This window comes from Medicago truncatula, chromosome 5, assembly GCF_003473485.1.
Source record: "Medicago truncatula cultivar Jemalong A17 chromosome 5, MtrunA17r5.0-ANR, whole genome shotgun sequence".
Lineage (NCBI taxonomy): Eukaryota > Viridiplantae > Streptophyta > Magnoliopsida > Fabales > Fabaceae > Medicago > Medicago truncatula.
The window spans coordinates 21648189-21662322 of NC_053046.1; the positions used below are offsets into that span (position 1 = coordinate 21648189).

Sequence of the window (14134 nt, forward strand, 5' to 3'; positions counted from 1 at the left end):
GTCTAGGGCTCTGATACGTACGGGATGGGATTTTCTTATTGTTTTTCATTCCTATGTATCAAATTTGAATATTGCTGACGTAGCCCTATGGTTGTTGAATTTATGTTGATAAGGCTCTATGCCAAGGATTTAATTATGGAGATTTAAACTATTGCTATCGTTGTTTTGATGCAAATTTTCCGCTGCAAATTTAATAATGACTTGAAGGATGTTTATTAAATAGTTTTTATATTCTATTTAAGAAATTTTGAAAATGTAGTGTGACATGCCCGTTTGGGAATTACTCTGATGCATGAATTATTAATTAATGGATTTTTGGGAAACGGGGTGTTACAACAAACTTCACAAGGAGGTGATACAGGAGCAGGTGTGACAACACTAGTATTCATTGTATCAAATTTTTGTGTCAGTGTGTCAACCTTAGCAGTTAGATGATCAAGGGAGGAAATTTTGTACATACCTGCCTCTTTTTTAGAGGGTGAAGAAGCAGTGATGACTCTCTCACTTGTCCACTGATAGTGGTTTTGTGCCATGCCCTCGATCAAATCATATGCTGCTGTGTAAGTTTTATTCATCAAAGCTCCACCTGCAGCTGCATCAACATAGATTTTTGTGGTATACGAAAGACCATTATAAAAGGTGTGGATAATAAGCCACTTCTCTAAACCATGATGGGACAAAGCCTAAGCATTTCTTTGAAACGCTCCCACGCATCGTAAAGAGATTCACCATCTTTTTGAGTGTAATGAAAAAGCCTCGCCGTGAATTGAGCGGTTTGAGAAAGGGGAAAGAATTGGGCAAGGAAAGCTCGCCTCATTTGGTCCCATGAAGTGATAGAACCAATTGTCAATGAATTAAACCAAGCACTAGCTCTATCCCTTAAGGAAAAAGGAAAGAGGTGCAGCCTTACGGCCTCTTGGTTTGCCTTCAAAGTTCCACTGAGTTTTAAAAAATTTGAAACATGAAGATTCGGATCCTCAGTGGGTGATCCGAAAAATTGATTTTGCTGCACTAGGTAAATAAGTGCAGGCTTTATTTCAAATTTACTACCATCAACGGTTGGGTACACAATAGCATCGTATGACTCATCTGAAGATGTGATTGTATACTCTTTGAGAGCACGTTTCTCATCCATGTCGTTACTATCGTCTTTGAGCCATGTCTGAAATCAAAACGGTTAAAGATAGAAAATAAAAAATAAGGAGAAAGGGAGGGAGAGAGAGAGAAATATATATAAAACAAAAATAAAAAATAAAAAGGTAAGAAAAGGAAATAAAATATTTTATAAATATATATATATATATTATTATTATTATTTTTTTTTTATTTTTTTTATTTTTTTATTTTTTTATTTTTTATTTTTTTTTTATTTTAGACAAACCACTATTAAAAAGTTAATAAAATTACAATAACTCCCCGGCAGCGGCGCCAAAAACTTGATGAGATAAAACCGCAAGTGCACGGTCTTACCGAAGTAGTATGAAAAGAGTATCGTTCCGACAGGGAGTTATGAATTCAATCAACTTTAGATAATGATTAGACTAAAGGTTTATAAGATAGAAAAGTTTGGGTTTTTAATTAAAAGAAAATAATAAAATAAAAGATAAAAGCCTTGGGGTTATTGGTTCATCCTAACGACAAGTCCTTCTCAAACCAAACTATTAAACTTATAACTTTATGTTAGACCTAATTTCTCAAGACAGTTTCTCTTTTGTTCCTCTAGCAACCAAGCCTATTTCGCTGACTTGATTACTATTAGATTTTGGTTCCTCTAACAACCAAGCCTATTTCGCTGACTTGATTATTATTAGTTCCCTTGAAGATCGAAACTATATGTCTCAAAGATTGCAAAGCCTATTTCGCTGACTTTGCAATCTTTGTCTAAATTCACTTGTTCGAATATCAAAGCTCCACTTTCGTTTTATGAATTGATATTTGAGATGATGGATAAACAATTATCAAACCCTCCACTTTCGTTTCCACAGTTTGATAATGGTTGATCCATGTTAAAGCGGTGAATTTAGATAAGGAATTAGGGTTACATAAGATTAAGGTTTAAAGCTTGGTTTGATTAGGATTATGTCATTAGACTTATCCAACAATCCCAAGACAAGAGAAGTCTACTCACTGACGTTCATTGTAGACAAGGAGAAGAAGAGAGAAAACATAAAAGTAAATAGCAAGAAAGTAAAATGAACTTTTATTAGAAAGACAATTGCCACATATTGCGTTCCAAGAAAAGATCATTATTTGTGATGGATGGCTACTCTATTTATAGCATACATTCGACTTAAAATCTAAACAATTACATTCGGGCTAAAAATAGAGTAGCTTAAAATCTAAGCAAAAGCAGCAAAAGTAGTTCTGGAGTGTGGCACGGCCGTGCCAAGCCTAGCACGGGCCGTGCCAAGTTTCTGACTTGAGGGAGATATATTTTTGTCTCCGAATCTTCGTATTTTCGTACCAAATCAGCTCCAAAACCCCTTTCTTTTGCTCCAAGACTCAATCCATCAAATATTTGTTCCTGAAATATAACAATATGCAATTGTAGTAAAATAGTTCAAGAAAGGAAATAATATTAATATAAAATAAACTTAAATCTAAATAAAACTAAACTAAATAACATATTAAAATAGATAATAAATGACTCATCAAGCACGCCCTCCCCAAGGCGCCACCTCAGCCAGCTTCTAGAAGCCTCTAGAGCTCGGCCTAAATACCATCATTACTTATGGCTTAAGTAACCATAAATCAGGCCCATAGAAGGCTATAAATACAACCTTTGAAAGCCTTCTCAAGACACGACATAAGCAATCTAAACCCTAAATTTTATTATTGTACTTTTGCAAGTACAGTAGACGCCGTCCGTGGGGAGAGGTAAAACCCAGGAGCCTTTTAGAAGGGCTCTGAGGCCTCTGGGAGGATCTCTAGACCCTTTGGGAGAAATTCTAGGGCCTTAGGAAGATATTGACGGTCGACAGCCCCCCAAGCACAAGTCTTGGGACAAGGCGAAGTAATGAATAAGTATAACAGTTGAGGCAACGCCTTTGAAGGGCACACCCAAGCGTTCCAGAGTCTTTCTTGAGGGCGTTTAAGCCCTTAGGAATATAATGACAGTCCATCTATATATATATATATATATATTTCCATTAAAAAAACACTATTAGATAAAAAACTTATTTATGTCTTTGTTTATTGAACTTATTGGTGGCCGAGTGACACTTCAAATAATTTTTTTGTTTCTTGTTTTTAAAACAAGGCTTCTACATAGAACAAGTTGGGAAACATCTTGTTATCATCTACTTTGACTAATATACTCCTTATTTTTCCATGTTCATATGGTTGAATATTCAACATTTAAATTTATAAAAAATAAAACCAAAAACAATTCAATCCCCGGTCTTATTTAACTCCATTTGATGGTGAGTGACACTTCTACATGGAATATAGTTGAGGAAATATTTTGTTTTCTTCTAGCTAGTCTGATAAAAAAAATCTCTTTATTTTTTCATAGTTCAATATTCAACATTTGAATTAATGTAAAAAATAAAATAAAATATTAACCATTTGAACAATTCAATGCACCCATAATCTTATATAGTTCCATCTCAAATCAACAAGTTTCACAAATCATAATCATTAGAAGCAATCAGGTAAGATTAATTAAACAACCTTTATGTTTATGAAATCAAATTCTCTAACTAATTACCTTCTCTTATGTGTTTATAATTTTAATTTTCTGCTGTTGACAGTCCAATCCGTATTGAAACCTAAGGAAAGTACCTGGGCTTGAAATAGAACAAAATAAAATGTCAAGGTTTGGAACCTCTCGATTGGTACCTTCTGTGCACGAGCTTGCAAAGCAAAGCATTGTTGAAGTTCCCGAGCAATTTCTTCGTCCAAATCAAGACGCTACTCATGTGATCAACACAGACTCGTTACCGCAAGTACCAGTTATCGACCTTGGTAAATTGTTAGGTGAAGATGCAACTGAGCTAGAGAAGCTAGACCTTGCTTGTAAAGAATGGGGTTTTTTCCAGGTTTGAATTATTATCAATCTTCATTAAATTTTTGTCTAGTTGAAATTACTTATGTAAGTTGAAAAATAAATGGCGCCATGATTTCATATAGACAAATTAAAAAAATTTAAGAGTTATTTAAAAAATAAAATTTCAATGTAAAAATTAGAAAAACCGTAAAAAAAACATATTTCTAGATAGGTATATACGATGTCACATCACACAATAATAGATTTGAGTGCGTAGATTGATTTCCAGTTTAACCCACTCTGTATAAACTCGCATGTTGAACGGAGTAATCTAGCATGACCACGAATGACAATAGGTTGTGATATATGTTGGTCGGAGTCTACCCTGCATTGGTCAACAATTAAATGAAATTATTTGCAAACTATAAATAAATAAATAATCAATTTTTGTGTAACTAAAAATGACATTCCTATGCAGATAATCAACCATGGAGTCAACACTTCGTTGATTGAAAAGGTAAAGATAGGTATTAAAGAATTCTTAAGCCTACCAGTGGAAGAGAAGAAGAAATTTTGGCAAACTCCAAATGATATGGAAGGATTTGGTCAGATGTTTGTTGTCTCTGATGATCAAAAATTAGAATGGGCAGATCTTTTTCTCATTACCACACTTCCATTAGATGAAAGGAATCCTCGCTTATTTCCAAGTATTTTCCAACCATTTAGGTTGTTTTCTACTCTCTCAATAATTGATGTTTATTTTACTAAAAAAATTGAAATAACAACAGAAATTAGAGAAGGAAAAATAAAATTAACACTTACTTTTTTTCGGCTTATTCAATCACCTGGTCCCTTACCGTAATTGATTGTCTCAATTTGGTCCCCTAATTATAAATTGTACCAATTTAGTCCCCTATGTTTTGCTTCGTTACTAGTTTTAATCCTTTCTGTTAGTTTCTCTCAAAAAAATGTTAACTTATGTACCAATTTGGTCCCTTATGTTTTGCTCTGTTACTAGTTTTAGTCCTTTTTGTTAACCTTTTTTTTAGAGAAACTAACAGAAAGGACTAAAACTAATAACGGAGCAAAACATAAATGACCAAATTAAGACAATCAATTAAGTTAAGGGACAAGATGATTGAATAAGTTTATTTTTTTTAACATTTAGCGACCGAATTTTAGTCAAATTTTGCATTTTTCCACCTTAAATTTTAATATCTATTTGAACTCTTTTTAGTAGTACATACATTCTAATACTCTAATTAACAAATTGACATGGTTTCTAAATGCAGAGATAATTTAGAGATCTATTGTTCAGAAGTACAAAAACTTTGTTTCACAATCATTAGTCAAATGGAAAAGGCTCTCAAGATCGAATCAAATGAAGTAACAGAATTATTTAACCACATTACTCAAGCAATGAGGTGGAATTTGTATCCTCCATGTCCTCAACCAGAAAATGTTATTGGACTGAATCCTCATTCTGATGTTGGTGCTTTAACCATCCTTCTACAAGCCAATGAAATAGAAGGCCTCCAAATAAGAAAAGATGGACAATGGATTCCTGTTCAACCCCTCCCTAATGCTTTTGTCATCAACATTGGAGATATGTTGGAGGTAATTAGAAACTTATATCAATTCTTTTTATTATATGAAGTATTTTTTACATGTTCAAGTATGAATGAAAATTTGATTGAATGATATAGTTCAATAAATAATTGGTCAAATACCTCCCTGTGTCCTTTAAGTTTCAGGTTTGTTTCAGATAGGTCCTTAAAGTTTCTAAGGTTTCAGATAGATCCTTTATGTTTCGAGTTTGTTTCGGATAGGTCCTTTCTGTCAAGCTTCGTTAAGTCAAAGTTGTTATGTCCGTTAAGCCAAAGCTGATATGTCCGTTAAGTGGGTGAGGTGGTTCTCTCTGACACTTGACATCAATTTTTTCCCCAACCAGATCAACATTGGCTTAACGGACAGATCAACTTTGTCTTAACGGAGGTTGACATAAATGACCTATCCGAAACAAACTCGAAACTTAAAGGACCTATCTGAAATCTTAGAAACTTAAAAGACCTATTCGAAACAAACTCGAAACTTAAATGACCTATCTAAAACCTTAGAAACTTAAAGGATCTATCTGAAACAAACATGAAACTTAAAGGACCCGGGAATGTATTTGGCCTAAATAATTTAATAAACTTTGATTAGGACTAACTAACTAACTTTGATTGAAGGATATTTTCAATTGAGTTAAAAAAAGATAAGATTATTTTAAATCTATATCTCATTAATTCAACTTTGGACTCTTAACAAAAAGAATTGAGTTTTATGAATTATTCCTACCTTAATATTAAAATTATTAAATGGTATTGCAGATAGTAACAAATGGAATATACCGAAGCATTGAACATCGAGCAACAGTTAATTCAGAAAAAGAAAGGATTTCCATTGCTGCATTTCATAGGCCTCATGTGAATACAATTTTGAGTCCAAGACCTAGTCTTGTTACCCCTGAAAGACCTGCATCATTCAAAAGTATTGCTGTTGGAGAATACCTCAAAGCATATTTCTCACGCAAGCTAGAAGGAAAGTCTTGTCTTGACGTAATGAGGTTGGAAAATGATGGTGTTTAAAACTGAAAAATGGTTGGACTATGCTATGGATATATAGAAAATAAAATAAACCATTTGAATAAAAATAGTTGTGTGTCATATATGGTGGCTATTTTATAATAATTCAATCAATTTAATAAGGCTGCTACGTACTAAATAGGAATTTTCAATGTTTTTATTCTTCAGCAAGTTGGTTGATCCCTCAACGTTTTGCTAGAAATATTTTGTTGTTTTTCATATATGAAATGTAATGTAGTATATTCTATTGTATTTCCGAGGTCAACCTCGGTAAAACCTTACAATAAGACTCTTTATTATAAGCTATGAAGTCCTGATACATTAAAATGGATGACGTACCGTATCTCCTACTTATTCTGCACCAATATCTGTCTGATACTTTCCGATACGTATCAGGAGAGTATCCGAATATTAAATTTAATTTTTTTTGAAAAATAATTACCTGATACGTCCCGGATACGCGAAGGATACGTCTGTGTGGTCCGATACGCACAAATACGTGTTTTTTTTTATATTATTTTGATTTCTGTTTTTTTTGGTAAACAAAAATAAGAAAAAAATATTATATTACTATGTTCTTTTTTGGATCGATATAGTATAGCATTAACAATGTTCCTTTTGGATATAGTATAGCACTGATGGTGTTCTTTTTGCGATATATTGTGTATGTAATTGACTAATCATCACTCTCTTAATCGTCAATATTATTTATATTTATGTTGATGTGCTACAAGCCTTTGACTGGTTTCTTGTGTTTATTAATATATTTGCATATTAAAAAAATGGTTATAATTATATTGTACATTTACTTATATAATTTTTTTTATTAAAATATCTCAGTCATATCGTATCTTGATTTTTGAAATTTTTCTGTATTGACATATCGGTGCAGTATCGTATACGTATTGTATCTCGTATCCGGGATTCATAGATTATAAGAATCTTTTGGATAAAATCACATAAACTAATAAAGTTATCAGTGTTATTAAATTTGTTTGCAATCACAAATTCTTTTACAATTTTCTCCTTTAAGAGAGTGAGTATTTAAGAGAGTGAGTATTAGTTTATGTTTTCAACATAATATTTATTGTTAATTGAAGAAAAAAATATAAAATAAATAAAAGTACGTTGGTTAAAAAATAATTAATGTTGAAAATGTCAGGATAAACTTTCATATGTGGTGGTCGAGCCCGTTGTTTCTTTGGGCATCGACAAATCCTTTTGTTTTGGTTCACTTGTTACTTGTTTCATTGTATACTTTTGAGGTCCTTTTTGGCACACCTTGTGCTGATTAGGAGCATCCTTTTTTTTTAATATATTTTATTTTGGCTTGTTTAAAAAAAAAAGTCTTATAAAAAGGAAAAAAACAATTTTCAAAAGGGTCTTTATCTTGAGAAACGGAGGTCGTATTTTATAATTTGTTCTGAACTTTTTTTGTGTATTTCTCTTTCTTAACGAATAAAATGAAAATGTTACCAAACAGAGAGAATATGTTTAAAAGCAATAACGACAACTATAACAAATGCAAAAAAAAAAAAAAAAATACTAAGAGCATCTTCAAGGAGATCCTTACTTTCCTAGATGCTTTGATTTGTTGATTCCCTCATTTTCGATCATATCATATCATATCACGTTTTCAATAGGATGGAGAAATGAATCATTGCAGGATGTCTACAAGATTTTACGGTATAGATATGTCATGAAATATGCATTTTTATATGTGTTTCCAAGAAATTTTAAAAATAACTTTTTACATACTCACGTTGTTTTGCCCGCCGTTTATTGAGGAACTGCATAAGGACGAGATTACACTAAACAACAAACCAAAGAACTTCTCTGATATCTCATAACTACGATCTAAATAACAATCTAACTTCTCTAACAACACATAACTACTTTAACTACTATAATTTCCCTTTATCCTACGGACGATGTTGAAGGAGTTTTACTTTCCTCCATTCAGTGTTCATTTACAACTGAGATAGATACATGACTTAATGATTAAGTGGATCCCACAAAACTATCACATGTGTTTATCTCTCATAATTGGACAAGAAATTGAAGAAACTAAACGGCGGAAAGCCTTTTTTCATGTTGGAAACAAGTTTTAAATAACAGTAGTAGTCTATGTCACGTTAAGAATTTCGGGATTTCAATTGTTATGGATATTGTGTTGCGGATTGCAGTCGCCGCGGTAATCACGAAATTGCTCAAATTTTATTAAACTTATTTATACTATCATATAATGTATATTGATACATGTCGGTAAATCAAAGAAAAGATGGAAGTGAAGTATGTATTACATGATTGAATACTGCCATAGTGACACCAAACTCATTTAAGTCACCACTATCATCCTTAAAATAATCAACAACTTTTTTTGAGTCCATCTCAAATTCCACATTTGCTAATTGTAAACCATGAATCCATTGGATGACATGGTACCGTCGTTCGTCATAAATGGACACTAGAGAAGAAAACCACATTGTTTTGGCGAGCATATACCGTCCTTCGTCATCTTATATACACATGCCGATTTCCATTTTATTCTTGGACGTTGAAAAAGAATCATCAACATTGCATTTATCACGTCCTCTTGTTGGTTTTTTCCACCTAGTACCTGATGTGTTGCTGGCTGCACCCGGTTACTGGCTGCCAGATACTTGTTTCACGCCTGCTGTCTGCTATTTTCGGTTTGCAGTTTCCCGGTCCTCTAAAATATGCCATGCCCGTTCCTTAACAGCTGCACTATTTTCTGATACTTTCTGCCATTGCTTTAGGTTCTGACTCTTCCATAAACTCGTTCCTTAACAGATTTGTTTGATAAAACTTGTTTCCTATACGTGCTGCAAAATATGAAAACTCGCAGCATGTGCCGTATGAAATAGCTGCGCAGCCATATCAACTGTTTTCCATATGCCAGCAGCTCTCCATTCATTCTGATCCATATTGCATTGTATTAGAGATATAGATTAGTAGCATATTAGTCCTAGTAGAGAGTAGTATAAATAACTTGTAACCGCCCCATTAGAGGGAACTTTTCTCATTTTGTAATATTCCTTTTTCATCAATAGAAAGAGTTTGTTACTTTTCTCTCCTTCCTTCCATGGATGCCATGTTTCCTAACATGGTATCATAGCATGATTGGTATCCACCTTGAACAATTTTTCCGCTGCATTTTCTCGAGAAAGTTTGTTTTTCTCGTGTTCTCACTTCATTTTCCTTTGTCTAATTCAGTTCTTGATTTCAGTTCTTCTTTTTCTACTTCGATCAATTCTGTTTTCATCGCGGTGTGGTACTCTTCATCTTCTTAATCCCAATTTCTAGGGTTCAAATTCTGTTTTGATTTCTTATTCGAGTTAGTTACGATTCCGTTTTACTCTCTTTTCGTTCGATACTGCAATTGTCCCCAAATCCTAGGGTTCGCGATTGCAATTCGATTTCGATCTGATTGCGTTTCATGTTAGATTTGATTTTGCTATGTGATTCAGCTTTGGTTTTGTGTATTTTTCCCAATTTCTAGGGTTTCCGTTTCGTCTTTCATCAGAGAAAATTCATTTCATTTATGTTTGGATTCCTTTCACTTCTTGTTTGTTTTCTTGATTGGAATCTTCTTCCTTGTTCAATTTCAAGGTTCCTTCAATTTCAGAATTCTATATCATTCCACAAACCTTATCGAACTATGTTACATTGTTTGAAGCTTCGTCTGAGATCCTGAATTCAGTTTTGATGAGTTTTACGTGCCTTGAGATTTTAGCTTGTGCTTTTATTCGTCCCATGTACTATTGTGCACACAAGGTGTTTGCTGATAATATCGGTGAAGTTTCTGAAGAAGTTGTTATCATGAAGACAGTATGTGAACATTCCTCTGTTTTTGGTTCAGCTTTGCGTTGGATAAGTGTAATTGCAACATGTTTCTGAAGCTTCAACTTGAAATCCTTGTACGCTTTGATGACGATGTTAGTGCGACTCCATCTATGAGCGTTTCATCCTTCTTGTAGATTCTGGTATGGTACATGAGGCAAGCCTTCTATTTCTTTTTCTCTACTTAATTGATCTTTGGAGCATTGGTGTGTTAATTTGGTTATGTGGCTCTTGTTCATGTATTGGAAGTTTGTTGCAATTGGTTCAAATCTTGAGCTGCATTAATTTTTTTGTTTGACAATTGGTGATTATTACCAAAGGTCATGTTCTTCTCAGCTCCCTGTTTTGGAAGTGTTGGATTGACTTTGTTTTTGGACATTTACATGTTATATTTCTTTGTATTCTTGGTCCAATACGTTATATTGAATGCAAGTTTCTGAAGTTGCTAGAATTGCACTTTCTTTGATGAGTTTGGTTTACCTTCAAAGCAATATATTGGGAGAATTAGTTCTATTTGTGTTCCTTTGGAATCTACCATGCTGGTTTTGTGGTCATATTATTGGATCTTCCTGTTTTTCAATGGTCTGCAACAGTGCCTACTTCTTGTCATCTTGTGATCTTGATTGGTGCTTTTTGATTCCTTGAATATGGATTATTGGAGACTGGTTGGGCTACTCAATATGAGTGGATTTGGTTTATTTTGTTTGGTTTGGGTTTTGCTTTGATGGTTGATTCTGGTGATGCACATGAACTTGGGCATGGAGTTTAGAGTGGTTTGCTTTCTGAAGCCTGTGCTCTGGCCTATTGTTTGCTTCTGGTTTGCCTATTACTGTGACAATTGGAGACTATTTTTTGGATTTTTTTTTTAGCTTCAGCATTGGAAGCATTGGTTTTGGCCTATGGTTTGAATGCATCAACATGGATTTGTTTTCTATGGTTTGAAGACACCTCACATGGCTATGCATCACTATTGGCTTGCATTTGGTTTTTCTTGTCTCGGCTCGGCATTGGAGGGCATCTCTTTTTTAACTTTGGAACCTTGGTCTTGTTGCTTCATGGTACCTTTGGTGTGCAGTTTGTTCAACATATGACCTCCTTCCATTGTAAACTTTGGCCCTTCCTTGCACTTCTTTTTCTTTTGGATATCATCATTGATTTTGGATATCCTTACTCTTCTTGTCTTGTGCTTCTGTTCATGATGGTTAAGCTATGTTGATAAGCTTCTGTCATAAATGGTTAAGCGTCGTTGTGCTTCTGTCCAAGGATGTTTAAGCATCGTTTTCTTCTTCTTCTTGTGCTTTTGTCTTTAGTTATTGAGAACTCTTGATGGTTAAGCGTTGTGCCTTTTTAAGGCTTTGTTGATGATTGGCTTCTACCAGATGGTGGTTAAGCGTTGGTTTGTTGCTTCTTCCTCCAAGTGGTTACACCTTGAGTTGTGGTTTCCTCTTGTTGGATAAGCATTTGATTGTTGCTATGTTCTTGGCCAATGTATTTCTAGCATCTTTCCTTGTATTTTCTCATTTCAAGTTGGAAGTGTTTTGAACACCTTCCAACTTGAGAGGGACTATTAGAGATATAGATTAGTAGCATATTAGTCATAGTAGAGAGTAGTATAAATAACTTGTAACCACCCCATTAGAGGGAACTTTTCTCATTTTGTAATATTCCATTTTCATCAATAGAAAGAGTTTGTTAGTTTTCTCTCCTTCCTTCCATGGATGCCATGTTTCCTAACACATTGAAAAAAGAGGTTGTAGCTTGATTTCTATCACTTAATGTATAATAACTTAATTTCTTATTGTTTCTTCATGATTTCTTAAGTGTAGTTTTGTTCATAATTTTCTAATGAATCGGTTCTTCTAAAAACCAAATTAACCACTAAAAAGTTCATGTTTCAATGTTTTTAGAAGAGACAAGAGTATAAAAAAATTTGCTCCCTACCACTTGTCATGGACGTATCGGTGTTTTATCGCATTTGTTTATGTCGCGGCCGTTTCGCAGTGACAGACCCGTTTAGTAAACCCTTGCCGGAGATTTAACTTTCGTAAGATAGCTTGCATAGGACTTTGGAAGAGATCTATTGCTCGTGCTGGCAAGATTTAGTACTACTGATTGAGGACAAAAATTGGTGTTAATGAAAGATATGGTTTTGAAATATGGATTCTGCCTTATGTATGAATCATGCTGCACTTATGTGTGAAAGCAATTGTTAACTTGATAGACAACACTTGTAACTTGATTTGGCTTAAACACAAATGATAACAATAAGAAATGGGATACAACTAAGATTCATAAGTATATGTATGCAATTTTCTTAGTTAGTACAAAAAATCTTAGCAACCTAATATGTAAATCTTTGTATTTAAATCTTAGAAGAAATGGGTAAGGGCATTTTTGTCCATTCTCATGCCATTTTGCTAATTTGATGATGTGGTAGTAATTAACTGGGTTCCGAGACGAATTTTTAAATGATTAATGATCGCAAGGCTAGTTTGCAAGGATTAGCGAATACAGTGTCCAATTTTTAAACGACCCCTAATTGCAGGGATGAAATACATATTTAATGCTTTTTAAATTATACGATTTTGAATCAGTAGTTTCAGATTTCGATTAAGAGATTTTGGACCCAAGTTTATCCCATTTCTTGTTTCATAGCTCCCACACAAATTTTGAAGAAATTATAATGTGTCATTTTTATTTAACAAAAAATTTTATAATAAAAAATGAAGAAATATTAAAGATGGCAAAGCATTCCTTTTTTAACATTTGAGAAGACAACCTTTCCTTAAATTTTTTTTTTTGGAGATGACAAATTCTCACGTGATCTATCCTTTTTAATGATATATTAAATTTCGTTTAAAAAATGTCACTTGAGCTTAATTTAATCAAGGGAAATGCTTAAGTGTGCGAATACATTTTCGTGTCAAACCGACAAATACATTAATTTCTCTTAAAAAGTACACATATTGCAGCCAATCCGTCTTTTATTTTTATTCACTCCGCCTGCCTTGCTATCCACAAACATTGATTTATTATTTTTCTTATCTTGCTTGCTTTGATTTATTGTTATTTGTATGGTTTTTTTTCTTTCTTCTTTCAATTATATATAAAATTAGATAAGTTCTATATCCTCCTCATAAATATTCTTTATTTATCCTTAAAAAAAAATCTTCATTTAAATTTATTTTTTTAAATATTCAAAAAGTTATTTATCCTTATTAAAAAAAATTATTTATCTGAGTTCGATTTTAGGGTGGAACTTCCTGACCAAACTTTATTTATCTCTCAACCGAACTTCAGATTTGTTCATGAGTACACAATTCGTCCCTTAACTTAATATTAGATAACACTTTCATCCTTTATCTTTTTTGTTGTCTCAATTTAGTCATTCATGTTACAAAATGTCAATATCTTATCAATTTTTATAAGATTTTTCAATGAAATTTGAGTTTAGGTTTGTATGATGAAAATTTGAGTCAACAGACAAATTGTGTAATTTTTCCTTAATTATGTTATTACTTATTTTGTTTTAATTTTTAAAAGAAAAAAAAAATCATAAACACCACCGTTCGTGCAATTTCATCAATTGATTGTCGCACTATTTAGCATCACTCTTTAGTCAAAATCCGCGTTGAACTATAAAATTAGAATATGC

General features: G+C 33.1%; 2 protein-coding genes and 1 non-coding gene across 3 annotated transcripts; all 3 read left to right on the forward strand.

Annotated features, from left to right (window-relative positions):
* The first annotated feature begins 663 nt into the window (after positions 1 to 663).
* Positions 664 to 767, forward strand: LOC120580773 (small nucleolar RNA R71). The gene has a single exon (XR_005646531.1). It is a non-coding gene; the product is annotated as a small nucleolar RNA R71 (small nucleolar RNA).
* Positions 768 to 3454: 2687 nt separating this feature from the next.
* LOC25494678 (protein SRG1) lies at positions 3455 to 6925 on the forward strand. The gene is made up of 5 exons (XM_013598401.3): positions 3455 to 3653; positions 3753 to 4040; positions 4467 to 4714; positions 5281 to 5605; positions 6361 to 6925. The coding sequence occupies exons 2-5, from the start codon at positions 3810 to 3812 to the stop codon at positions 6616 to 6618; spliced, it is 1062 nt and encodes a 353-aa protein (XP_013453855.1). The 5' UTR covers positions 3455 to 3653; positions 3753 to 3809; the 3' UTR covers positions 6619 to 6925.
* Positions 6926 to 9544: 2619 nt separating this feature from the next.
* On the forward strand, positions 9545 to 12188 carry LOC25494679 (uncharacterized). The gene is made up of 2 exons (XM_024784830.2): positions 9545 to 10533; positions 11315 to 12188. Exons 1-2 carry the CDS (start codon positions 10345 to 10347, stop codon positions 11693 to 11695), a joined length of 570 nt encoding a protein of 189 aa, XP_024640598.1. The 5' UTR covers positions 9545 to 10344; the 3' UTR covers positions 11696 to 12188.
* The last annotated feature ends 1946 nt before the right edge of the window (positions 12189 to 14134 follow it).

Coding starts and splice junctions, on each gene's coding strand:
- LOC25494678 (XM_013598401.3), top strand. CDS start 3,810: ATGTCAAGGTTTGGAACCTCTCGATTGGTACCTTCTGTGCACGAGCTT. Junction 4,715..5,280: donor AGTATTTTCCAACCATTTAG/GTTGTTTTCTAC, acceptor TTCTAAATGCAG/AGATAATTTAGAGATCTATT. Junction 5,606..6,360: donor ACATTGGAGATATGTTGGAG/GTAATTAGAAAC, acceptor ATGGTATTGCAG/ATAGTAACAAATGGAATATA.
- LOC25494679 (XM_024784830.2), top strand. CDS start 10,345: ATGAGTTTTACGTGCCTTGAGATTTTAGCTTGTGCTTTTATTCGTCCC. Junction 10,534..11,314: donor GTGTAATTGCAACATGTTTC/TGAAGCTTCAAC, acceptor CTATTACTGTGA/CAATTGGAGACTATTTTTTG.